Source organism: Scleropages formosus, chromosome 11 (genome assembly GCF_900964775.1).
Source record: "Scleropages formosus chromosome 11, fSclFor1.1, whole genome shotgun sequence".
NCBI classification, from domain to species: Eukaryota; Metazoa; Chordata; class Actinopteri; order Osteoglossiformes; family Osteoglossidae; genus Scleropages; species Scleropages formosus.
This window is the reverse complement of record NC_041816.1, coordinates 13,866,891-13,892,651: the sequence shown is the minus strand read 5'-3', so window position 1 is coordinate 13,892,651 and position 25,761 is coordinate 13,866,891. Positions and strand designations below refer to the sequence as shown.

At 44.6% G+C, this 25,761-nt stretch overlaps 1 protein-coding gene across 6 annotated transcripts in view; it reads left to right on the top strand.

The window, feature by feature from the left end:
* Window positions 1-24,929, top strand: part of akap13 (A-kinase anchoring protein 13) — an 83,765-nt gene extending 58,836 nt beyond the window's left edge. For 5 of the 6 annotated variants that reach the window (XM_029256240.1, XM_029256243.1, XM_029256242.1 and 2 more), the window contains exons 11-39: window positions 1,871-2,130; window positions 3,274-3,321; window positions 3,883-3,945; window positions 5,244-5,427; window positions 6,619-6,721; window positions 7,413-7,529; window positions 9,026-9,068; window positions 9,203-9,314; window positions 11,055-11,223; window positions 13,499-13,566; window positions 13,688-13,760; window positions 13,874-14,018; window positions 14,159-14,271; window positions 14,991-15,137; window positions 15,411-15,661; window positions 15,778-15,903; window positions 16,331-16,448; window positions 16,934-17,185; window positions 17,280-17,356; window positions 17,798-17,979; window positions 18,346-18,428; window positions 18,513-18,698; window positions 18,846-19,001; window positions 19,123-19,193; window positions 19,615-19,659; window positions 19,848-19,898; window positions 20,185-20,634; window positions 20,896-21,205; window positions 21,376-24,929. In XM_029256240.1, the coding sequence (XP_029112073.1) occupies window positions 1,871-2,130; window positions 3,274-3,321; window positions 3,883-3,945; window positions 5,244-5,427; window positions 6,619-6,721; window positions 7,413-7,529; window positions 9,026-9,068; window positions 9,203-9,314; window positions 11,055-11,223; window positions 13,499-13,566; window positions 13,688-13,760; window positions 13,874-14,018; window positions 14,159-14,271; window positions 14,991-15,137; window positions 15,411-15,661; window positions 15,778-15,903; window positions 16,331-16,448; window positions 16,934-17,185; window positions 17,280-17,356; window positions 17,798-17,979; window positions 18,346-18,428; window positions 18,513-18,698; window positions 18,846-19,001; window positions 19,123-19,193; window positions 19,615-19,659; window positions 19,848-19,898; window positions 20,185-20,634; window positions 20,896-21,205; window positions 21,376-21,554 (4,182 nt within the window). In that variant the 3' untranslated portion in view covers window positions 21,555-24,929. The remainder of the gene's footprint in view (window positions 1-1,870; window positions 2,131-3,273; window positions 3,322-3,882; window positions 3,946-5,243; window positions 5,428-6,618; window positions 6,722-7,412; window positions 7,530-9,025; window positions 9,069-9,202; window positions 9,315-11,054; window positions 11,224-13,498; window positions 13,567-13,687; window positions 13,761-13,873; window positions 14,019-14,158; window positions 14,272-14,990; window positions 15,138-15,410; window positions 15,662-15,777; window positions 15,904-16,330; window positions 16,449-16,933; window positions 17,186-17,279; window positions 17,357-17,797; window positions 17,980-18,345; window positions 18,429-18,512; window positions 18,699-18,845; window positions 19,002-19,122; window positions 19,194-19,614; window positions 19,660-19,847; window positions 19,899-20,184; window positions 20,635-20,895; window positions 21,206-21,375) is intronic. The other variant, XM_018763531.2, reaches the window with a different exon arrangement.
* The last annotated feature ends 832 nt before the right edge of the window (window positions 24,930-25,761 follow it).

Genomic DNA, 25,761 nt, shown 5'->3' with positions numbered 1-25,761 from the left:
CGGATCATATGTATGTACTCGATATGCCGACGTGTATGTTTTTCATCAATCGCGGCGTGAACGCGGCTAATAACATAGATCGTTCACTCGGAAATTTGTGCCGTGCTGTGCTGCAAACATTTTTTCATCGAATGGTCTTGAACTCTTACTGGGACAGTCAATAAACATGAACAAAGAGCAAAGTGATTCTTCTTAGGAGTAGACTACATAACATGCAGTTTTTTCTTGTTGTATTATTGTTTTCTAATGTCTAATACGTAATATATATCGTAAAGCAAACTATATGTGTGTGTATATGCATGTATATGGATATATATATACAGGCAAGCACTATATTTTGGTTTCATATACATGCTATTATATAGGCATCTATAATGTCTATACAATTATTATATTTAAAGTATATTTACGGAGACTTGGCAGTATCGGACACCCCCTCCTCCGTATTGGTCTACTAAGGATATTCTGATGATATTCTGTATTGACAGTTCATTCGGTTAATAACTCTGAGCAGGAAATGAGCCGACACGTCTATGCCTTTCACCTTTTCTTGAGGTGGTGGGGCATTCATTAGACCTTTGGCTTTGCTTCGTTGTTCTCCCGTGATGTCAGTGGCCCCTCTCAAGGGACTTCTAGCAAGCACACTAATTATGACCTCACCCCCACCCCTCCTTTTTTTTTTCTTTTTTTTTTTTTTTTTTTTTTAAAACTTCTTACCACCCCCTCTCGGCGCGCTTAGTGGAAGTCATTCTTGGTGCGCATGAATAGAAGGCTTTCATCCCCACGTCCCAACAAAACGGCTCTGTGTTCCCAGAGCCCTTTCCAGTTACTTGCTCAGATGACAGCTGCGTAGGACAATTGGCAGCGATGGTGGAGGAAAATGTTACAGAACAGCGTTTCACAGAAGCGGCACATTTTAATTGCAGAGTGTCTGTTTGCTCCTGAGGAAGGTCAATCCTGTCATTACCAAACCATGATCACCTCCATTAAGATCATAGCTTCTTGTTGGTACCAACCAATGTTTATATGTGTCGTGAAATTACAAACTTTTTTCTCGTAAATGCCTCTCTCCATGTGAAGAAGTGTGATGGTTCCAGTCAGAATGGACCACGGTTCAATCCTCATTGCCTTCCCCCACATACTCGAACACTTTTTTTTCACAATTCATGACCTCACATCCTCTGTCAGTACCTGTCTTTGTGGCACACCATTGGAATATCGCTGTTATCTTCAGCTCTTGAGTCACGATGCGTGAAAAATGCATCTGTTCAGTAATAAGAAGTAAGTGAAACAGGGAGGGATCCTTGCATATTGTAAGCTCTGTGACACAGTTTGCAGAAATCTAACAGTTTATGTTCCTTCATGTCGTTAGCTGCAAGGAGTTCAATTTTAAACGAGGTCACTTCGAATCATTTGTTCAGGAAGTGTGCTTTTTTCCACGCCTGTCAACTCTTCTTTTCTCTCAGCCGCTGCATCCGCTGCTCAGTGTCTGGAACCGAATTTCGCTTATAATGTGGAAACTAGTATTGCGCAATAATGGGAATCATTTATCTGGTCCTTGTTTTTATGCATAATTTGTACAAACCACACATTTCTGAGGTTATGATATATTATAGGTCTTGGGGAATTAAGCATAAGACTGCAACCGGCGCGATTGAGAATGGTTTCCAGTGCCGAATCAGTCTGCGCTTTTGCGGCACGTTGACGGAAGAGTTCAGTCAGCTGAGTCCGTCGTTCGGAAAGAAAGGGAAAGTGATTCCAACACTAGAACGAGAACAAGACTCTTCGACTGTGTGAAGCTGACCTTTTGCGGTCACTCTGGATCGCGTTTTCCTGGAGGGCTCTTTCACTGTATGTCTTTGGTCCTCAGGGGGAAGAGGCAGTGACGAGGACCAGGCGACGTCAGGTGTGGTTGTCCTGCTCCTCCACTGGGGCAGCAGGCGGCACGACAGGCGGCTCGGAGGCGGTGCGGGGCGGAGAGGCTGAGGAGGAGGAGAAGGACCGCTTGACCGAGGTGCCCTTGCGCGCTGCCATCCTTCGCTCATCTATTCGCTCGCTGTCCCCCTTCCGCCGCCACAGCTGGGGACCGGGGAAGAACGCCGGAGGAGAGGCCGAGATGAATCAGCGCAGGTCAGTCCCTGCCACGTGGCCCTTTAGACCTTCGCCCGGTCAGACCTACATCACACCTGCAATTTGTGCACATCCACTACAGTGTAACATGAAATTCTCTACAGTGTGGTTGTGTGGACTTACGGATTGTTTTTGATCGTGTTTTTGTCACAACCTTTTTTGGTGCGCACTTGGAAATGCTGTAGCTCATTCCCTATTCTTAACATCGCGAACTATTTTGCAACGCTCGGTTCCCACGTTAGAAAATCCCCACTTTTGCATGTCTGATGCTGCCTTCCTCAAATTGTGATGTTCAGTGAACTCAGAGGGTTGGCCCTGCATGGGAAAGAAGTCGCAGGTTTCACTCTGCGTGACCAGCTGCTCCCTGTACGTCACCTTCACCCACACAAGCCTACATTTTCATGCTCATTGTCAGCTGAGAGCGCACCTTGCTTGCTCATTGTTTGGAGAAACATGCTGCAGTTGCCATAGATATTTAAAAACACTGGCTGCGGTTTGTCTTTCATTTTGCATTCAGTTCACGCTCACCTCTGAACCTTTTTATTAAATGGGACACGTTTAAATGGCTGTTCTAAGAGGAGGGTTCTATATCGTCTTGTTGGCTCTGCAGACATCTCCCTTCTCTGTCAAAGCCACGTAGGGGGCAGTGAGCGGTTCCGATCTGAAGTGCTTCTTGTGGGAATGGTTCCAGCCAGGCACTGAGCGGCAGGAGTACTTTCTGGGGGTACAATGGTTGTGACTGTAGAAGAGTATGGTGCCAAACTGATATGCATATCGTTCAACGGTTTTTTGTTTTTTCTCTTGCTTCCCCATGTTAACACATCACCCTCTTGTGACTAGGAGGGAAAATCAGATGTCGCGCTCGTCTTCGCTGACCTGTTTTCTTTTGACTTCATTTCACCCACCTCCTTTATTTGTTGTATGTCCAGCAATTCATTTTTTCCCAGAATGATTTTGACTTCGCAGCGTCATTTATTCAAATTGGCAATGCATACTGGTTGCTGGTGATGTTCAGTTGCTGACCCATCCAGAACTTGACTGTTTCATATCTTGTGATCACATCTCTAATCATATTCATTTTCAAGACAGTTATATTCTTTTCATCCTTCCATTCTTTGATCATTTTTCATCCATTATTTTCAGTTCATTGCGGAGTCTGGGCGAAGGAAAGCCAACATTTCATAGGAGAAGGTATTTTAAACAATTCTCCTTTCATTTTGTGGTCAGTTTATTTCTGTGTTATGACTTGTGCTTTTTCCACCAGGAATGTAGTACCTGATGGGTAACATAGCGCTGGTCAAAAGTTTGAGTACATTTGCTCATCATTTATTCACCCATCCCCTCCTGAAATTTAAACACATGGAAAGTTTTTAAATTTCAGGAGATGTATGTCTTTTGGGTTACTTTGCTTTTTCTGTTGTCCCTTTCACATGAGCTCTGTGAGGTTCTCCAGGTGTACTCGGGCTTTTGACTGGAACTGTACGTTCATGTCCAATGTTACATGCATGCAGGAAATATAGCAGGCTGTCTAAAAAAAAGGCCAAATGCCAAAAAAAGATGCTTCCTGTTGCTGCCTGTGCTTACCACACGAAAAGAAAGAGCTCCTGAGAGGAGAATTGCAGCATTAACATATCTCTTTCCCTACTTAACCATCATAAAGATGTTTTCACTTTCATCCCGTTAACTCCACCCTCTCCTTCTGTGTCCCCTTGGCCTTCCTGGCCATCCCTTCCTATGCGCTTGCCCTGCCAGTTTGAGCTGGTGCCCCACGGGAGCCTCCCTCAGTCCCAACCCGGACGAGATTAGTAGCAGAAGGTAGGCTGTGAATGCGAGCCCCTTCAAAAGGGAAAACACTCCGACCCCACGGCATGCTGCAGACAGAGGAGCTTTTGCATGCACTGGAGCTGCATGAGTCGCTGTGGTTATGTGCCTCCCCCCCCCCCCGCCTTGTAGTCCTGATACAGCTGTCGCTCTCGCATCCTAAGTCGTGTCGGACGTCTCTGGTAAACCTCAGACAGAAAGTGCCACTTCCGCCTGCCCTGCGTAAGAGGAGGAGAAGCTCTGCTTACATGTCAGCTCGAAACGGTGCCGTGTTTCTCTGTCCACACCACAGCGGTCCTTCGTGCCTCTGTGAGTGTTTGAGAGCTCCATACTCAAAGTCCATTTTAAAATGATCAGCAGGGCTCTCAGCATCAGTAACCCGGATGTCAGGTGAGCTGTACTTTTTCAGTGCAGTCTGGTTCTATTAGTTTTTCAAGCCTCAGTGTGTAAAGCAAACTGCTGACAGGATTAGGAGAGGCAGCAGCTATTGGTTCCTGTTACCAGAAGTTGTCGATGAGAACATTTTAGAAACGAGAGAGCTTGAACGTGACGGGTAGAGACTTGCAAGCTGCCATTTAAGGCGCTCTTATTTCCTCCCACTGTTTGTGAATTGGTCTTGTATATTCAGGGCACCTTTGTCTTGCTTTTTCCCCCCTTCCTGCAACCAGGGTTTGTCTCCGCTGTCCCTGCGCCTCTATCCAGAGTATACAAGTTGTCGGAGAAGCAGGCTTTGTTTCCCATTAAGCTCCAATAGGTCGTGCAGCAGATCACAGTTACAGCATGGCATCAGACTAGCTCGTGGTGGTGGCCAAAGTGAATTCAGTGCATGTCAGGGGAAATGTCTTCTTGGCGGGGACTGATGCATGCATGAGGAACCGTGGGGACCTGAACTCAAAGTCCCATAGCATGGTGGCCTAACACCCTTTTTGTCATGCGTCTCTTTTTACACTTCTAACGTCTCTATACAGGATGGATGGAAGTGCGAAGCCTAGTTTTTGAACTAATTGTTGTTTCGGGGAAGCACGTTGTTCTGTCTTGCTAACGGTTTACCTCTGTCCTGTGGAATTTGTTCTGGTCAGTGGCTTGATGTGCATCTACAAAAAAACTTTGAATTATGTCATGGTGTTCAGTTGCCAGGGTTACCACTGCAGTGCCCTGCCATTCTCACCTTCAGTGGGGTATATTGCATGAGACAGTGGGGCTTTCGCCCAACCGGTCCTTCCGTCTCCCATCACTCGGCGTCACGGGTCTCGGGCTTCATTAAACATGCTACGTGGATGCTTTGCACGCAGCTATAGTCTGGAGGGCCTGATCCCTGCCCGGGATGGAGGAAAGGACTTTCCGCAGCGGAGCACCTCGTCACAGGAACCACGGCGCTCATCCAGGCTGGACAGCGAGGAGAGAGGCTCGCTGGTCTCACTTACCGAAGAGGAGCAGGAATCAGACCTGGCGGACTGCAGTAGTCTGGACAGTCAGGTAAACTCCATGCCATATCATGCCGCATCATATCACTACCTTGTGTTAATAAAATGAATATGGCCGAATACTGACAGACTTTGCATGTGCTTTATGTGATAAATCAGTTTGGAGGTTGTGGAGATATTTAAGTATTTTTTATTTTCAGTAAATTCCAAGTAGATAGTTTTATTGATGTTTCAGGTTAATATAAGATAATAACCCATCCAAGATGGACCCTGCTGTGCACATTATGTGGGTATGTGCTCTGGACCGCTTCAGCCTTTTATTGGATGAGCAGCTGTTGAAAATGGATTAAAGAGGATTTTATCCATTACAGTTTTAACTGAGCTTTTTTTTTAAGAACTTAGCATTCGTTTAATAAGGGACTTCTGTATTACTGGACGTTCATTGATTGTGATGTAGTAGCCTAACCCTAACCCTAAAGTAACTTTGGAATTACAAACAAATGGAGACTTCCAGTCCCATTTGCATTCCTAAATTGAGGGACCCAGGGTAAGGACTAAGCAGGTGCACAGACAGCCCAACAGACACTTTGTTTGACACCTGTGGTGTGCCAGAGGGTTAACTCTAAAATTAATAAAAGCATAACAATAGAGCAGTACCTTGATGATTTTTTTTTTTTTTTTTTTTTTTTTTTTTTAACAGGGTGGGTTGTGTAACAGACTCAGATATAGCTGTAATAAATTAAAAAAAAAATTTTATCTTTGTTGGGGGGTGCGGTGGCGCAGTGGGTTGGACCACAGTCCTGCTCTCTGGTGGGTCTGGGGTTTGAATCCCGCTTGGGGTGCCTTGCGACGGACTGGCGTCCCGTCCTGGGTGTGTCCCCTCCCCCTCCGGCCTTACGCCCTGTGTTGCCGGGTAGGCTCCGGTTCCCCGCGACCCCGTATGGGACAAGCGGTTCTGGAAATGTGTGTGTGTTTTATCCTCACATAAATTAAAGTAATAAACTAAAATTTTATTTTTTATATGGTATTTTTATTAAAGGTGAAGTACTTGAAGTTATTTATTTATGTATTCCCTAAGTACTGTTTCTCAGTTTCTTGCTATAAATACTTGTTAGGGTCTTAAGTATCAGTCTGACCTGTTAGTGGATCGTGCACAAGACCTGTCAGGAAGTGAGACTCGGGATTGTAGTTAACTGTAGCTGATTTCTCCATTTTCCTGTTGAAATTCTATGTCCTGTTCCAGAAATCTGGTCGACTCCACCTGTTGAGGCGCAGTTCCCCCTCCATGACTCTGCCTCTCACCAAGTCAGTGTCCATGCTGGCCATCAGCCAGAAGGAGCTGGACGGTGAGCGCACACCCCGAGCCCCCACCTGAGCTACGGCTTTGCTAACCCCGTCATGGCCTGTCAGCCTGTCTCAGCTCCTCTGTGGTGACATGTCCGCATCTGAAGTCACATGCTTGCCGGAGGGTCACATCTTCAGTCTTACTAGTAGTTGGGGCCGTAGCTCAGCAGAGCGCAGGGTTGAGTCCGCTTCCACTGCCTGTAGAGTTTTCCCCTCACTTCCCATGCGACCTTGATGCCGTGCTGCAGTGACGCCGCCGGCCCTCAACTCAACGGCATCAGTGAGAACAGGAGGGGTGGCTGTGTCGGCCGCAGCGTGGAATGGAGGGAAAAGAAGAAGAAAAAAAATCGATGGGTGACATCCTTTCCAAACGGGCAGTAAAGGCGATGGAACAGCCTCAGTCCTGTGCCCTGTGTCAGTGTGTTGTGTGAAGCAAAACATTCTTGTGTGATACCGGTTTTACACTCCTCGCTCACCATCTTTTGGTTTGGATGGAACCTGTGGCACCCTGTGTTCCCTCACGTGCTCAGTGAATGGCTCCCTGTCCCAGTTTTGAACGGGATGTGCAGCTGTTTCCCTTGCCTGCTGGTGTGTGCAGGTGCACGCGTGGGGTGGGGAGGTCGCCGCGGTGCTGTTCTAACGAGTTGCGTGCTTTGGTTTCTCTGTGTCCTTGATACGGAACCTCTGCGATAGGACGGACTCGGCCAAAGAGACGCATCTCCTTCTCCTTCAACATCTCTCCGATCCTCCCCAAATCTAAAACCTTCTTTTCTATTGGCTCTTCATCCAGTGATGAGGAGGAGTCTTTGAGTAAGTACTCTCCTCTGTTCCCCTCAGTCAGTGCATCCCCTGCTCGGTGTCCATATGCGCTCCTCCGTTACTAAAATGATAGTCTCCTACTGAATAAACCACGAGTCTTGTATGTGTAAGCCGAAATCAGCGGCCCTTTGTTCGTCTTCCTGTGGAGCAGCCATTCCCGGATCAGCTTGTCCAAAGGAGATTCTTCCATACCGCTTTTTTGTTTTTGGTTTTTTTTTTTTTATTAATAAACTCCACGACCTTTCTTATCTTTCATAAATACTATTTAGCTGTCCGATTTGAACAGATTTGCCAGTAATTGTGAGAGTCTGCTGTGCCGAGTTCCAATGTGCGTGTGATGTTGTTTTGTGCTATTGCAGTCTCTTAATAATGGTATGAAGTGTTGGGCAGTTGTGAATCCATGACTAGTGAACAGTGTATCAGAAGAATGGTTGAATTAGCAGTAAAATCAAGTAACTCAGCATCTGTTAGCACTTTGTTAGCTAAACTTTTTGCTTTTTTTTAATAATTATTCTGCTCTATCATAGTCTGTGTTTTGCGGTATTATGTGCAGTATTTAAATGTGCTGGGATATCAGTCAGAGAAAACTAAATACACGCTGCCAGCACAAAATTTATTGCCACACATAATGTTTCCTTGCAGAGATGGTTATTATACATTATAGTTTGTATGTGCTTATATAGTACTTGGTGGTAAATGGTTGACGTACAGATCTTGTGTTATCAGGAAACACGTGACAAAAACTTCAGCAAATGAGTTGTTCGAACACACACACACACACACACACACACGGCTCTACATTTGAATTTGCAACATTTCTTTTTTGAATTTCAGATTAAAGTTCAGGACAGAAGTGGTGTATTGAATTCGTACTTGGGAGACCTATTAACCTGCTTCTTCTAATAGACAGGGCAGTTTTATGCTTTGCAGCCTTCCGCAATATTTAACTCACTGCTTTGTGAAGGTCTAGATAAGATAATCTGTCCAACAGATCAAACGAAGATGATATTTCAATTGTGTTTTAAGCCTTATCCATTTTATCAGTGCTTTAAAAGTCATCTTGCATGCAAGTTAATAAGATGAAATAACAGTGAAAACATTTGAACCTGACTCTCCGTTGACGTGGAAACCCATATCATGCACGATGGGATTCTTGATATTTACCCGGATGCGTGCGTGTCTAAGTCTCAGAGAATGCACAGATATATTTGTTTACTGCATAAATGACTTGTATGAGGGTAAGTCCAAAAGTGTCTGCAGTGACTTATATTTCACCAGATCCTTCATATTGCAGATGCTTTTAAACTTACCCTTGTGTGATCTGAGCCTTATGCGCAGGTATTGTACGTGTGTACGTATTAGATTTTACATGTGTAAGTTTTTAATTGTGTTTCCCAGCATTGCTTTTTTGCACTTTGCTGTTGTCCATCAGTAGTGCTGTGAGGCCTATGCTGTTCAGGTGGGCTCATCTTTGCTTCTTTTTTTAGGCTTGAGGTCTTATTCGAACAATTCTGGTTCGCTGTCGTACACGTAAGTCTCCTGATCTTCATTTGTTGTCTTGCATTATTTAAATACTTTATTCATCAAGGTCATGTCATAGATTTTATTATACTGAGGGGCTGTGTGCTGGGACTCCAGAGCTTCAGTGTGGATCTTCCTCTTAGTATTTCTGAAGAGGATCCTGGGACCTTGCGAAGTGACAGCGAAGTGAAAGGCGGGACAAAGGTGAGCCGGACCTTCAGCTACCTCAAGAACAAGATGTACAAGAAGACCAAGGTGAGTGAGGACTTGTTCTCATTCAGTGACATTCATTTTGATTTGACATCGGTCATTACAAGCCTTCCATCAGTGCGTTCGCACTGAAATCATCACGGCAGCTCTGAATTACTTTCTCTTTAGCTAGAAGACTGTGAATAGTAAGATAAGTCACCAACCCAGCTTTCTCTTCTGTTGCATAAGTGTATTTTTGGATTTCTTCTTTGCTTCTCTATCTTTAACGTTTTCAGAAGGTTTTGGATGGGGGTGGAACATGTGTTCCATGTCAGTGTCAGACTGACTGGACAGTCCCTCCCTCGGCTGCTGAGTGACTTCAGCTGGGAGGTAGTTGAGTAAACATTATCTCCGCACTTTAGGGGAAGTTCAACAGGAAGATGAGACACGCTATGCTTTCGTCCTCATCTCCTGAAAGTGTTTTTAAAGCACCAGTGTGCCTCTGAAAAAAGTCGTTAAAGTCCCTTTGGAAGTGAATGGTTTGAGATATGACATCAACGCAATTTACTGATCGGCTGGGACTCTTAAGCACTGAAAATAAAAGGCTAGAAAAGCACGATCTCCGCTCTATTTCAACCAGAAGGAAAGAAAAGAACATGTCTGGAAAATGGCAACTCTCACAAATGAATCTGTATAGGAAGTGCCTGGTATAACAACCGCACAACGAATGCAAGGTTCCAGAAACACAGCACTCGGTATTTGTGATGGCAGAGGTTGCAGCCCTGTGTCTTTAAGATGGGCAGAAACGTAGCCCTCTCTCAGCTTGGTCCCTCACTTCCTCTACCAAGCTGACAGGACTTCATGGGAACTCCACTCCGTGCCTGTGTGGGCAGCCTGTCGTTTCCAGAGCGGCGGAGCAGCTCCCTTACAACTATGTTGTATAGAAAGTTTTTTGACGTTCAGGGCAGCTACATGAAGCTGAAAGATCTGTGGGGGCTGGAGGTAAGCTGCAGTTACTGGAGCAAAGATACGCAGGGGTCACGTTTATGCCGCGGTCTGCGTTGTGTTAGCATTTGTGGAGGAACGGATGTCTTATTTTTGACTTCAGTTCTTGCTTTCGCTGTCTCTCTAATTTCAAACAGTACATCGCTGGCAGGCTTTTGACTTCCTGCTCATACAAAAGTATTTTGGGTTTATTTGTATTTCATGCCATTGTTTGGGTTACTGCTGAAAATGGTTTGTTGCTCTTTGGTTCATCTCTTTGTTGCCTGTAGTAACAGTTTTTATGACATGGTATGTTTACTTTGACCTGAACAGTACACATGGGCAAGCATGAGTATTTTATGTCTATAATGTAATAGTACTAAGATGAGCTTCTGAATAAAAATGTAAGAGTTTTCACTTCAGTTTCATAGCTTTCATTGTGTCATCCGCTCTTTCATCGCTACCTTAACATACATTTTTTTGCAGATTGATGATCTTGTATGAATAAGCCATGATTTGTTTGTCTGCTCTAAGTGCTGTAGACTGCATTGCCATTGCTGATATTACTGTGGATGGGGAATTATCCCTTTCTCATCAGAACATAACCTAAAACAAAACGGTGTCACATCATCAGCCTGCGGTGCTGTGGTATGAATACAACAACAATAACAATATAAAGCTGTATTACTCATCACTGAAGGTGCATGATGGATGCATCTTCACTGCCAAGTGTGCAATATCAAAGATACTGCAGAGCATAAAGGATATAACTCTGATCCTATTTGTTGGTGTTCCTGATCTTTGTTCTCCTCTTCTCCACAGGAAAAGGACAAAGACAGGAGTAGAGATAAGGAGCGGGAAACCAGGGAGAAGGAGAAAGACAAGCGAACACTGAATGGACACCTTTTCAGCATGGTCAACTCCTCCCTCCCAGGCCAGTGTCACCAGTGCACCAAAGTGATCAACGCAAAGGAAGCCGCTGTCTGCACCAGTAAGAGCCCAGCCTTTTAAGTCATTCTGCATGTTGCTCAGTGATGCTCTACAACTTCTTCCTGTAATCACAGCCCGAGTTAAAGATCGTATAGCTGCACATAAAGAGTACTGCTGTAAGCTTGACAAAAGCTCTGCAGCAGAAGTGTGCGATCTGCAGAGGATGTTGTTTCACAAGACCCGCTCTAAAAGGGGAATAAGGGAAGCTGGACATTACAGAAAAGGACGGTTTCTTACTTCCTATATGAATGGCAGGCACACAAAACAGGATCGGCTGGTACCGGCAAAGTGGTGGTGGTGCAACGGGTGCCGCTGTTGGATTTGAATTCTGCTGTCTGTGTGGAGTTAGCATGTTCTCCTTGTGTCTCCATGGGCTTCCCCTAGCCGGTCTGGTTTCCTTCCACAGTCCCAAGAAGTGTTTCAGGCGAATTGGGAAATCTAAATTTCTACGTGCATATGTGTGTGCGCATGCGTGTGTTACACTGATCTGCTGTATAGCTGGGTTAAGGATAGGGTTAGGGAGCAGTGTAGTGTTTTTAGCACTGTAAGTCAACTTGGGTTCAGGTGTTAGCTAAATATTTGTTAATAATCATTGTGTGTCACTTAGAAAAGTGTTTGTCAAATGAATAAATGTGAATATAAGTGTATCGGGTCTGCCGTGAACAGTTCTGGGTTTTCTGAGCTGTGCTGTGCATTGGAGCTTTTGGCAGCAGACCTCACATATAAAGCAACAAATTGTCCTGGGCGCTTAATACAGATTAAGGTTTGTGGCCATTTGTCACCTGTGAACTTCCTGTCTGTAGATGCCAGTGTCACGTTGGGTCTGTGCGCAGACTGTCAAGGTCTTTCCAGAGAAGCAGAAAGGCAGTGGCAGCTGGCCTCCTTTCTCTCACCTGCAAACCGCTTAGCATTTTCTGGGCAGCATACAAACATTGGCCCTCTTTGTTGGACTCGCGTACTGCTGCAGAAAAACTCATTTTGTCATCAGCTTGTTAAGTACCTGAGAATAAACAGTGTCATTGTCAGTTCCCAGAGCACATTGCAGAAACAGAAAGCTTCCCGTTACTGTAAGCGAGGTCGTTGTTGTCGGAAGGTAAATTCAGCGAGCTGCGTTTCCTCTGAGGCTTTAGGTGCGACTGTTTTTGCATGTTGCAGCACTTGTCGACTGGTCAGGCAGTTTCCAAAGTCGCACAGTGGCAACATCACCCACCTTCCGTGCTTTGCTTCTTGGACCACGTCTTAGTTCTGTGCAATGCCTGTGCTCGTAGAACGCCATCTTGTTACACTTCTTGAGGAATACCTTGGAGCAGCTTGGGGTTCCTTTCCTTGGGTTGTTATACGAAAAGGAGACGTACCCCAAGCCATGGGTTCCATAATAACCACAGAGTTCAGCGTTAAAGCAAGCAGCTGCCTAATTCCAGATAGTATTCTGACACGTTCCGCGTTCACTTTTCCCAAAACCGAGGGCACAAAACAGTTTTGTGGAAGTTAGATGTTCGTGGTGATCCTCACTTGGCGCTCCCTGGGGCTCATTTTCCACTCGTGGTGTGATGCTTGGATCGCTTGCACAAGCTCTGTCACACCTTTGCAAGTGTAATTGTTTGTGGGAAGTCAGCTGAGGTTTTGCAGCTTTCTGAGGCAAGTACCCTTATATTCAAGTACGATGCAAAAGCTGCACATTTTTCTTTATGCTACAAGTGGGTTTTTAATGCCACTTTTGGATTGCATTGTGATTTCGAAGGAACTCACTTGATTTCGAGAATTTTGTGGTTCAGAAATTTCTTGTTGCGTCCTTGTTGAAATGTCTCATGTTTTGGAAAGAGGTGACACAGAAGTAAAGCAAAGTAATCCTGGAAAAAGATATGTTAAGGACAGTTTACCTTTTTTAAGTATATGGTTTTATAGCGTGCATATTGCCCCAAAGAGCCAATTGTCTCATGACTCGTTGTCATATACACAACTTGTGACTAAACATGGGATATTTTATGATGCTGTAAATTTTCCCACATTGCTAAATGCTAAGGTGTACTGTGTTAGTATCCATTTCTTCACAGATGATTATGGAATCCAAGTCTTTAGTGTTTTTTTTCCTTCAAAATGGAAGGAATTTAATGGGATTTTGGAATCAGAGTATGCGTATTTTCTGTTTGTGCATTGGTGATATGAACATTTATGAATCGTGCAATTAAAATGATATCTTAATCTGGTTATGGAGGTAGGTAAGCCAGTTCACCTCTTTCTGGCAACTCATAGTTAACAACATGATTTTTTTTCAGACTGCAATGCACATGTTCACAAAGGTTGTAGAGAAAATCTTCCCATCTGTGCCAAAGTCAAAATGAAGGTGAGTGTCATACTGCTGTCGCTTTGGAGGTTTTGCAGGAAAGTAACGTTTTCCGTTTTGCTCTTTTTTGTGTTGACATGAACAGTTTGTCATGAAAATTTAGTTCCTGCTTAATTTCCAGCAGCAGAAACCACAATATCTTGTACCAGACTCTGCTACAGCATCTGCTGTCACCATGAGAAGCAAATGTTCAGGTGAGAGGTCATTTTACTATTTTCTAGGTTTTATTGTACCTTTCTTTTGCCACCGGGCTTGGAACCTGTGCAGACAAAGCAAAAGCACCACTCATGTCCTCCCATGTGTTCAGCCACGATAGCTCGGGATCGTCCCTGGTCAGCCATCCCATCCCCTGAAGAACCGCCACCGGTACCCGTTCCTCGAAGGCACACCAGCGTCATGCCCTTCTCTGGGACCAATCTGTCCAAGAGTGTCTCCATCAGCAACATTGCTGGGTAAATTTTCAGCAACTCACAGCGCTGCTAGACTGTCTATTTCACATACACATACGCATACACATAGTCACAGTGGTGTACTGCTCTCCTTTCCCAAGCCAGATGTACTTATTCTGTCTCTCTGACCCTTACCCATCTAGCCCAGCCTTCGATGAGATGCCGTTGAAGGGGCTGAGATACTTGTCACAATCCACGGACTCTCTGCACAAGACTGGCAAGGTCAACGAGTCCACGGAATCACTGACTGATGAAGGTTAGGAGCGGCAGAAAAGATCTGCCTAATTGACCCCGCTGCTGTACTGGACCTGTGGTCTTGTCTGTATAATAAGCCTCCCTGTCTTCCACACCGGTTAGCTTTGCACAGCTGGGAGACAGGTGGGGGTTTGGCTGCATCTGGTTTTGTTCAGTTACAAAGTTCGGTCCATTTCCTGTCTGGGAAAACAAAGGAAAGGGAAGCATGGTAATGGTTTTTCGTTTTCAATTTTAGGGAGATGCTGCCATCGTATTAAATTTTATCTGTCCTCATAAGTTATAGATTTGAAGCACCACCTTTTCTCTCCAACTGTAAGGTTATTAGCTGAAAAATCTTCCCAGTTCTTTTGTGAATGGCGTTAAGTGGAGTTTTATGTGTGCAGCATTGGGCTAAGAATAATTTGTCCTGAGTAAAATTTGTAATTTGCGTTGATGTAAATCTGCGATAGGCTCTGGCTCACTGTGACGCTGTTCAGTAGAAGTGTTGACTGAAATGGGATGGATGGATGTCTTGAGTAAAGCTCTTAATGTATTTTTAAAAACAATTTGCTTTGAGAAAAACTAGGAAAAAAAGTCCATTTAGACATTGGCAATCCATTAAAAGTATTATAGAGTTTAATTCCAGGTTTACAAACTTTTTATGGTGGTCATTAGAGCTGAAGAGCCTTGTGACTGAAAAGCAGTGGCCTCTTGTCGCTGGATGTGTGTGCTGTTGTTTAGGGACGGAGATGATGGACAGCCAACTGATGGGAGAGTTTGAGGCAGATGCCAAGGAGCTGGAGGCTGACTCCTGGAGCTTCATCGTCGATAAGAAGTACCTTAAGCAACTAAAGAAGGATGTCATCAACCGGCAGGATGTCATTTATGGTAAAGCCTTTTGTTATTTATTTGTTGAGTGTCCTGCTACAAAGTGATTGCTGCTTATATTGTACTAATATGCATGCTCATTTTGCACGATACAATCTCAGGGGCTGCAACTGTTTTCTGATATGCAGTCAGACCTTATTCTATAACCAATAGAGGTTGTAAAGGTCCTAACAGACACCTGAAGAAGGAGTCTTTGGGACAAGATGGAACTGTACTTCTGGATGGTAGAATTAGAGTCCAGCTATGGCTCACTTGTCCTGCTGATCCCATCAGAGCTGATCCAAACGGAGATGCACCATGTGCGGACACTGAGGATCATGTGGAACGTGTACAGCAAGGGGCTACAAAAAGAGGTGCAGCTTGATGGCCAAACAGTGGAGCGCATATTTCCCATGTTGGATGACCTCCTGGACATCCACACACACTTCTTTGCCAATATCCTGGACCGGAAGAGGCAGTCCCAACTGGAGGGGAAAGATGGAGGGTTCATCATCCGCAGAATAGGAGATGTCCTTGTTGAACAGGTAGGCGGGGGCAGCTTCAAGAATTGATCACGGAACTTAACAGATCAGCGATGTCATACTGTTGTTGCTGTCTCTCTGTGAGGAACTATGCTTTAGTCTGAATTCATGTCCCGTAGTTCTCGAGATCAAATGCTGATCGCATGAAGAAAGTTTACGGCAAGTTCTGTAGCCGGCACAATGAAGCACTGAACTTCTATAAGGAGCTGCACACCAGAGACAAGCGATTTCAGGCCTTCATCAAGGTATACAGTATTAGGGTCACATAACCCAGTTCAGGTTCAGCTTTATCTTAACCTTAAATTCCTTTAGTCTTTTTTGTTTCATGAAAACTCTTGAAGAAACTCAGCATATAAAACCAAGACATAGCAAGTTGTGTAGTGAATACAGCCTTTGCTTTGCAGTCTATGGACTCGGTCCCTGCCACTGCTGTTGTACCCTTAAGTAAAGTATACACACTGAATTGTTCCAGTAAAAATTTCTCTTCTGTAAAAATGAATAACTTATTCTAAGTATCTTAGTATACAGACTTAATATTTCAAGTCATCATGGACAAAGACATCAGCTAAATAAATTAAAAATAATAATTGCAATTTCTGCTGTGAATAATGGCTATGTGTAAATTGGTAAAATTGCTCCTCTCGTTGAATTTTTTTTTTTTTAAATTTTCAGAGAAAAATGAGCAGCACGGTTGTCAGAAGACTTGGAATTCCCGAATGTATATTATTAGTAACGCAACGGATAACCAAGTACCCAGTGCTGCTGCAAAGGATACTGCAGTACACCAAAGGTGAGGCTCCTCTTTCTGGAAAAGGCAGACTCAGCATGAGTGTTATGTGAAATGTTACACAGTCTCTGGCAGCCATCTGTGTCAGAAAGTTGGGGGCTCACCAGGGAACTGAAGCTTACTTTATAACTGAACCACCCCTCTTTGTCTGAGGAACTTCAAAGTTTATTTCTCAGTAAGCTGGCTTGCCCCACACTTGAGTCACAGATGTCTATGCATTGCAATCTTTTATTTGTATTGACGATAGCCAGGTTGTTTGGGTGGGGTTCTGTTTCTACTCTTTTAATTGGAATGGAAACGTTACTCAAAAGTTACTCATGGTGTAAAGAAAAGAACCAGTGTTTCAGGGGAAAAAATTCTTTTGAAGCTTACATAGATGAACGTATGCATTCGAAGGATAAACAGCAAAACGGTCGTAGCAAAGCTCTTGAAGCCGTGGCTTGGAACCCCCCAGGGAGCAAGGGTCTCATTCTCTTCTGTGTGTCCAGAGAACGAAGAGGACCACAAGGATGTGGCGGAGGCCCTGCAACTGGTGAAGGAGGTCATTGCTTCTGTGGATGGCAAGGTCAATGAGCAGGAGAAGAAAAAGAGGTTGAAAGAGGTTTATAGCCGGACAGACAGCAAGTCCATCATGCGCATGAAGAGTGGGCAGATGTTTGCACGGGAGGACCTGGTGCGTGGCCGGAGGCTTCTCCATGACGGATCATTGCAGCTCAAGAGTGCTGCAGGGAGGCTGAAGGGTGAGAGCCTGCCTTGCTTCTCTGCCTCACTTCTCTGTCCTTTTAATAGACTCATGTGCTCATCGAAACCAATTTCTCTTCACTGTTTCCTCAGACGTCCAGGCCGTTCTGCTCTCTGATGTCTTTGTGTTCCTTCAAGAAAAAGACCAGAAATATGTGTTTGCTTCACTGGTATGTTGTGGATTTGACTCTGTGTGTTATGTCCCAATGTGAAAAAGCCAGTTGCTGACAAAGACAATGGACTTCAAGATTATTATTGCCTTTCTGTTGTATTGCATAATGTGTCTTGCCACGCAAGGCTCTGGTGTGTGCTGGTTTTAATATAGCTGGACTGTTTGCTCATCTAGGTACTTGGCAGACTTGCCACATTGGATCCAGCAGTGTACATTCAATTTCTTACTCTGCTTTTCCCATTTTTAAACACATGAATATCAAGTTTCTTATGGGTTTGATCTATTCATTCTCTTCCCAGCAGCCTTTCTGTGACTTGGGGTGTTGCATAACTTGTATACTCTTGTTATGAATGTGTGAGATCATTCTGGTTTTGTCACGCCTGTGTGGTGTCCCCAAGTCTTTGGCATTCATTGTGGGTTGGTTTGGGTGTCTTTTCAGGACCAGCGCTCCACTGTTATCTCCCTGCAGAAGCTCATTGTGCGAGAAGTGGCCAATGAGGAGAAAGGCCTCTTCCTCATCACAGCAGGCATTGAGAAACCAGAGATGGTAGAGGTACACGCCAGCTCCAAGGAGGAGCGTAATACATGGATGCAGCTCATCCAGAATGCCATGCACTCCATGTGAGTCTAACTGATATAATTCCATCAACTTCTTCTAGGTTTTCCCTTTGGGGATTAGTGTCCCTCGGAGGTATAACACCCTGTTTGATTAGTCTAAAAGTAATTAAATGTGAATTATTACAATCTGCAACATAAGAGACGTGAGTGTTTTCCAAATCTGGAGCTGGCAGAAAATTTAACTGCAGAGATTTATGCTATTAACTTCTTTAACTGACACCTTCCCAAAGCTACTTAGAATGTCAGGACAGTTTTAATTCAGTGGTGCTTATGGCAGGACATGGTAGCAGTTTTTGTGTAGAATAGGACCCTCAGGAAACCCGCCTTTGAATGTGAATCTTGGTGTTATGAGATGGCTTGGCTGTTCAGGGAGAAGGATGAGGATGAAGGCATTCCCAGTGAGACGGAAGAAGACAGGAGGCTGCTTGAGACGAAAGCAAAGGAGATGAGAGGTAAGGTGTCCTCCTCGCACTTTACATTTCAGTTGAGCAGAGTTGCTGAAGTGACATAAGCACTGATGCCGGTTTCTCCTCCAGACCAGTTGAGGAAGAAGGACGAGCAGATTGTGGCGCTGCTGGAAGAGAAGGTGAAGCTGTTCAGCGACATGTGCGAGTGCTCGGCACCCGAGGACAACAGAGTTCCCAGAAGCAGGATGTTGTTCCGGGCCAGCACCGATGACATGCTCAAGGGGGAGCCGGTCTTGAAGGACGCATTGAAGGAAGGTGAGTGTGACCCGAGTGCAGTTGAACCGATAATCATTTTCTCAGGATGCTTAATTACTGATAGTGATGAGTAAACATAGTCATATTTTTGGTAGTAGATGTTTAGTGCGTGGGATGGCTTGTTGATTACGTGCCCATCTGTTGCAGTGGAGACATTACAGGCGCTGGTGAACGGGAGCCTGGGTGGGGCTGTGGGCCAGCAGGTTTCCGGTGCGCTGGCATCACCAGGAGGACCCATCTCCCTTCCTCGCAGGGCAGAAACCTTTGGTGGCTTTGACAGCCACCAGATGAACATCTCTAAAAGTGATCTGATTTCCTCTCTTTCGTGTATGGGCTTTAACCCAACAAAGGACGGAGTTTGCTGTGGCAATACTGGTACACATCCGGGTCACACAGCACTAACGCCTATTTATGTTTGTCTCAGATGGGGAGAAGGATGAGGGAGAGGAGTCGGCAGACCTTCGAAGGACTGAATCGGACAGCGTTCTAAAGAAGGTAATGAACTGAGCCTTTCATCCTGGCAATAGTGACACCATCTGCAGGGTCTTCAGGGATTCATATAGACTTCTCTGCTGTGACAAGGGCTTGTAAGCTTTGTTTTTGCATTGTACATTATTTAATATGCACGACATGGCTCAGAGATGCTGTATTTTCAGCCTGGCATTTCCCTCAGTTTCCTGTGCAAATATTCAAACGTTGCCCAGTGCCGATTTAATATGTAGGCAAATTGAACAATTGCCTACATAGGTAACAAATAACCCAAGGGCTGCGTGCAGATCCTGCAGTTTAATGGGTGCAATTACTGCCACAGTTTACGTCCAGTGGCTGCAATCAGGTTTCCCCTCCTATAGTGAGTTATTCAGGCTCCCTCCTTCAGCTAATTCATAGACCTAGCAGCTATATTTGCTTTACACAGGGTGGAGGTGCCAACCTGCTGCTGCTGCTCAAGAGAAACAGCGAGGTAGGTGCTTCCCCCACTTGCTACCTTCCACAGTGCACCCACCATCCAGGCTCCACATCCTCTCCAAGCTTTCCAGGTGCAGCTCTGTGGCTCAACAGATATTAGAAACATTTCTTGCTTGTCTGAGTTTCCCCTTATTAAGATGAATCTGTGTTTTGAGTCCTTGTCTCTCCTGTGTGTTCCTACAGCAGCTCCTAAACAGCGTCAGTCACCTTCACGAGCTGTTGAACACGTTGCAGGTACAGTGCTGACCTGTTCAGTCAAACTGAATATTCGTTCATTCTAAAATATATAGGTTCAGCTTTCCACGGGGTTCTGCAATATATGTAAATCAGCCAGCGTTTGAAGCTCCTTCCCACGCTGTGATTTAAGTGCGGGGCAGCATCTTATTTAATAATAAGCGTAGTTTATAATGCAGAGCAGACTATTTAGCCGTGTGTGTTGTAGATGTGTGCTGTTCCATTCGTATTTGAGATTTTCTGATGGGTAATACTATGATTTCTGTTTCTGCAATGTGTTGTACAGGCAGTGGTGGTGCAGCAGGATACTTTCATCGAGGACCAGCGGCAGGCGCTCAACGAGCGACCGTCCTCCCGTCCCTCCTCACGACCTAGTTCGCGACCCAGCTCCCTCGTCGAGCAGGAGAAGCAGCGCAGCCTGGAGAAGCAGCGGCAGGAGGCGGCTGAGCTGCAGCGGCAACAGATGGCACATGCCGAGGAGCGCCGGCGATGGGAGCGCGAGTGGGAGGTGCGCGAGCAGGAGCTGGTGGACCGGGAAGCACTGCTGCAGATGAAGGAGGAGGAGGCTCAGCGCCGGCACGCAGAACTGGAGGAGAAGTGCCGCGAGCTGCGGGAGCGCAAGGAGGAGTACCAGAAGGACCTAGAGAGGCTAAGGGATGCGCAGAGAAGGTTGGACAGGGACAAGGATCACCTCAACAGAGAGCTGCAGAGAATGGAGCAGATGAGGCATGCGGATGTGAGTGTCACACCTGGCAAACCTCAGATAAACATCCGTTATCATTCAGCTGCTGAGCAGAAGCTTTTATAAGCTTACAGTTGTGCCTGTTAAAGTATGTGCTATCAAAGAAATTCAGGCTGAGGCTGGAGCAGCCAACTTTTATGGTTACTGGTGTTATTTATTCATTTATTATTTTTGATTATTTGGCACAATTTTTTTACCATTTTATACAGCTGCATAGAATGTGTTTTAACCCCACTTTCTAAATGGTTACTTCAGGATAAAGCGATGCACAGGACACCGTCCAGTACCTCTGAGGAATCATTGAGGTTCCAGAGCTCCGTCTCCTTGGACAATGACCCCGGAGAAAGCATTTTGTGTTCTTCCCCCAAGGACTCGCTCTTTAGAACAGACTCAAAGTGGAAAGGGAAGAACTTGAACCCATTCGCTCTGAACCCAAGTCAAAAGGCCCAGAACAACGAAGGGGCGAATCAGATCCCTGGCCGGCTGCTCCAGCTGGCCAAGACAAAGGACAAAAAGGAAAAGAAGAAGAAGAAGAAGGGCAAAGGGCAGAACTCACAATCGGCAGGTACTGTGAGATGTGCGCTCTAGGAGGGCTCACGATCAATAGTTTGTGTGCGCCACAGAGCTCAGCACTTTCTTAGAAGGTCCCACACCTTTACCGCATTAGCCACACCTTTTCCCAGAATTTGCATTCTATCTATCCGTTTATTATCAATAATCACTTGCCCACTACAGGGTCTCGGTGGTCCTCACCCTATCCCGAAAGCATAGGGAGTAAGCCAGTTCATCGCGGGGCAACGAAACACACTCATTCACTCACACCTACGCACGAGCAATTAATATTCACCAGTTCACCTGAAAGATGTCTTCGGACTGTGGGAGGAAATCCACACAAGCAATCTGAGAACATGTAAACTCCACGCAGGCAGCGCTAGATTCAAGCCCGGTTTGGAACGCAAAGCCCGGGAGCTGTGAGTCACCGGCTCCGGACACTTTCCGTACTGTTTGTTACTGTTTGGTTGTCATGTGATTAAGCATAAAACCAAAGTTGCAACAACAAAAAATATCACTTTAAACCTGTTGGTGCACTCTTCACGAATTAACGTATCTGAAAGCCATAAATCTGTATAAACAGATGCAGAACATTTTGTCCTTTTATGGCAGCACAGGCATCAATCTGAAAAATGGTGTAAGCTATGATTAATACTTCTCTAAATATATTTTCGCGTGGAATCGGCTTTTTTAAGTCGACTTTCACGTTTTTACTTTATTTGGGTATGTGTGAATCTTTGGAATAAAAATGAGTGTCTGTTCGTATTTGTCACAGCATACAGAATAGTAACTGAAAACACCCCTGGTACCTCAGACTGAATGTTTTTAGATGCGAGGCTAAATAAAGTTACTTGGTTCGTTACACCTTTTTTTTTGTTTTGCTGAGCCAAGCTTAGTTACACAGAACATGCCATGGGAATATTGTGATCCAGACCCTTAACCGGTGTTTGCTTTCTCGCGTCAACAGTTGATTAAAAGTCAGTTGTTCTCCTCCACAGAGTCGCCGCAGCTTCCAGGATCAGACCCTCCAGTAGATGGAGAGATTTTCTTTTGCTGACCCAACTCTGGCCTCCGCGGTCCCGTGAGGCTTCACTCTACAGACAGCTGTGCTGGAGGAATGGAAGGCCAGGCAGGTGTCGCCAGCTGTCATCTTACGTGGCTCTGAATTCTGGGGGAGGCGGGAGATGCGTGTGAAGCATCCCTCTGTGGCCCATTTAGGGAAGGGCTCCTGCCTCCGTGCTTACTGCGTCTCTGTGCGTGCGCGTCCGTGTCCGTGCAAATGAACCGCAGAGGGATACGTAGCAGCGGTGCGGCACTGCTGCTGTGCAGACACTTCAGCGGACATCGAAGGGCTTAATTGTTGCAGCTCGCCTTGTGTGCTCCGAAATGTGTTGTGGTTGTGTCAGGCCAGGCAGGAGGTTATGGCGAAGGTCAAAAATGCAGACTTGCATTAGGAACTGTGGAAATAAGCTGTTTTCATCGAGAACCTAGAACCCATACCAAGATAGGGCCTGTTTTTACGTCATATTGTTTTAGACGCAAGTGTACTAACTGTGTAGAATATTAAAAGGCATATACATCATACTTAAACTGCTGGATTGGCCTTTCAGAAGGTTCACCCTGCTCTTTTGTTTTTTCCGCGTAACTTGTGTTTTTCCACACCCTCTAATATTTGCTTCTCTCACCTTCCGAGCCGATTCTGCAAACTCTCGCTCATTTGTTTTCACTATGCGCACGGAAAGGAAACGCAGCAGTCGGAGGCAACGATTTTTCTAGCTGCCAGAGCTGATCCTCGTGTGTTTTTGTGAAGTAGGAGCACAGCAGAGTGCAAGTAGAAAGTGCACTTTAGGGACGCCAAGAAGGACAGGAACGGGATGCGGAGAGATTGACTAAGAGGAGGGACGCTGGCTGGCAGGCGGACAGCCGGACGAGAGAGAGAGAGAGATTCGTGAAACACACATGGTCAGTTCTTGGAGAAAGAGACTTGCATTTCGTCTGTGTAGGGTACCAGTGCTTCTGAGATGGGCATTCATTCTTTTTCAAGGCTACTGTGGTCCTCCATCCGTTTTCCTCTGAACTGTCAGTTCTTCCCTCAAATTCTCCTGGTAGATGTAGGATGTCTGATCGCCGAATTTATATAGTGGCAGAATTTTCTTCAAAATTCATCCGTTGGAGATCAGACTTTGGGAACAGTTTTTTTTTTTTTCCCGTAGGACAAAGACATTCCCCAACCTGCTGTTTAATTTACGATATAATCATGTCAACACAAATATATAGCGTGACGCTACAGTGCATTTTTAAAGAATACTTCATGCGGTGGCATTTCCTGCCTTGAAATAACAGACAATCATTGTTCAGTTTGATTCAATATTCATTAGTCAGACAGGTTCTCTTGTGAATCACATTGGTTGCGCGCTGTCTTTCGAAAGTGTCGACTGGTCGCAGTGATTCGTATCAGACTGTCCGGCTCACTCAAATGGTTATGATAACCTTCAATACCTTTTCAACACACTGCAGTGTGGACACGTACCAGAAGGAGGAGCCAAGACGCTGGCAGAAATGTAACTGTGCAAATAACCAAGTTCTCTCCATTTATGGCCTGGATTTATTCAGATCACTGTTTCATTCATCTTATATTTGAAAAGATAAAATACTTTTTTTTTTTTTTTCTAATCGCTACATCTTTACCACATTCCATATCAATCAGTCCATCCGCACATCCATCCATCCGTTGGTACGAATTGGTATCGTCCGTTGCATTTTTTTCGGAAGGAAATTAACTTACGCTCCTGCAGGTCAGGTGTATAATCAGACAAATGGTATTGCGTTTTAATGCTCTAAAACTTGTAAAAGTTGCCTGCTTTTCTTTAAGTGCTTACTGGATTGATCACAGGGACAGCAACAAAGCAAGTTACATACCAATGTTTTTCTAAGAATGTTACCCACTCTTGATGTAATTTCTTCTTCGGTATGGTTTTTTTTTTTTACCTTAATGATCCATTTGTTCTTTTAATGAAGCCAGAAGCATAATTTCTGTACCCACCTTCAGGGTTTGTGTGCGGATTTGAAATACGGAGCGAGGAGGTACAGTATTCTTTGGGTTGGTTCTGGTCATTTTGCTCTCCCTAGTTGCCAGCAGCAGGTGGCGCCTCTGCAATTCCCACATTTTATATATACTGCAATTTTTCAATAGAAAAATTAAAGGGAATAGTTTTTCGCTCTAGGTGGCCTTCATTTTGGTGCATTTTTTTGTAAATCATCCTACCACCAGAATGTCTGTATGCAATTTTGGCTCTTGTATTACGAGTAGGACTGAATCATGGGGAGAATATCATAATTGCAGTTGAATTGTTATGATAATTCAGTAAATCTTTCTTGCCTTAGTTGACTTTTCCCTCGTCTAAGGTTCCTGATCAGGGGCCGTTGGTAAAATACAGTATGCCTGACAAAGAACCTTCTAGTTTTTTTTTTTTTAAGAGAACAGTTGAAGTGAGTGTTGTAGTATTTTATTACACAGATGTGTATGTTGCATACACATGGGCCTTGGATAGCCTTATAATAATGATTAAATGCACTAGAAAATAACCTAGCTTATTCTCAGGAAGGCCCGATATAGGTTTTGTACACCTGCTTTAAAAGTATTAAAAAAAAAAGAAAAAAAAAAGAAAACGGTTGTACTAAAAGTAGTTTTTTTTTTTTTTGCTGAATTCTGTGTAAAAGATGGCAAACAACATTTATGTAAATATCATTCATGTAAAGAGTAAAATGTAAAAGGTGTTTTCTTTCAAAAAGCTTTTTTGTAATGAAGCATTATTTATCTGTGTTCTCCCTGTTCTGGAGGTAAAAAAAAAAAAAAATGTAAAGCCATTTTTTTCTCTCATAATAAATAACTGTTGTTTTAAGATGATATTGTCGATGTCTTTTTATTAAAACAATACCTAAAAAATCATTTGTCACTGTTAAAATGTGTTTTCTAGCTGAAAGGTTAGCACATCATTTGGGAGATCTGCCGCCACCTGAACTGATTGCTTGCAGGTTCCAGTAACCCACCTGTTAGGGATCAGATATTCAGCCCTTTTTCACGGCTTGAAGTTTGTCTTGAACCAACTTTTTGTTCCATTGTCTCAGCCTGTTTGAAGTTCAACATGTAAGTACATTTGTGATAAAATCATATTTTGATTTATTTAATTCAGATACACAGTGATTCACACTCAGCTGCTCACGATGCTGATCTAATTGCTTAAGGTAGAAGAAAATCCAATATAAATGTGTCTGCATGCACAGATGGTTACAGAACTCGGTTTTATTCAACTATTTGTGTACTGATATATTGTATGTAGATAGGGCTGGGTAGGGAAGTGGTTTACAGTTGTGTTCTCTCACCTTTGTCTTTGGATTGTGAAAATGGGAAGAACATGCAGACTCCACACATCCTGAGCCAGATTGATGCCTACGGCTGAATGCGCAGTGAGACACCGGTGAGACACCGGTGAGACACCGGTGAGACACCAGTGAGACACCAGTGAGACACCAGTGAGACAACAGCGGCTCTGGTTAGAACTCCTGCCC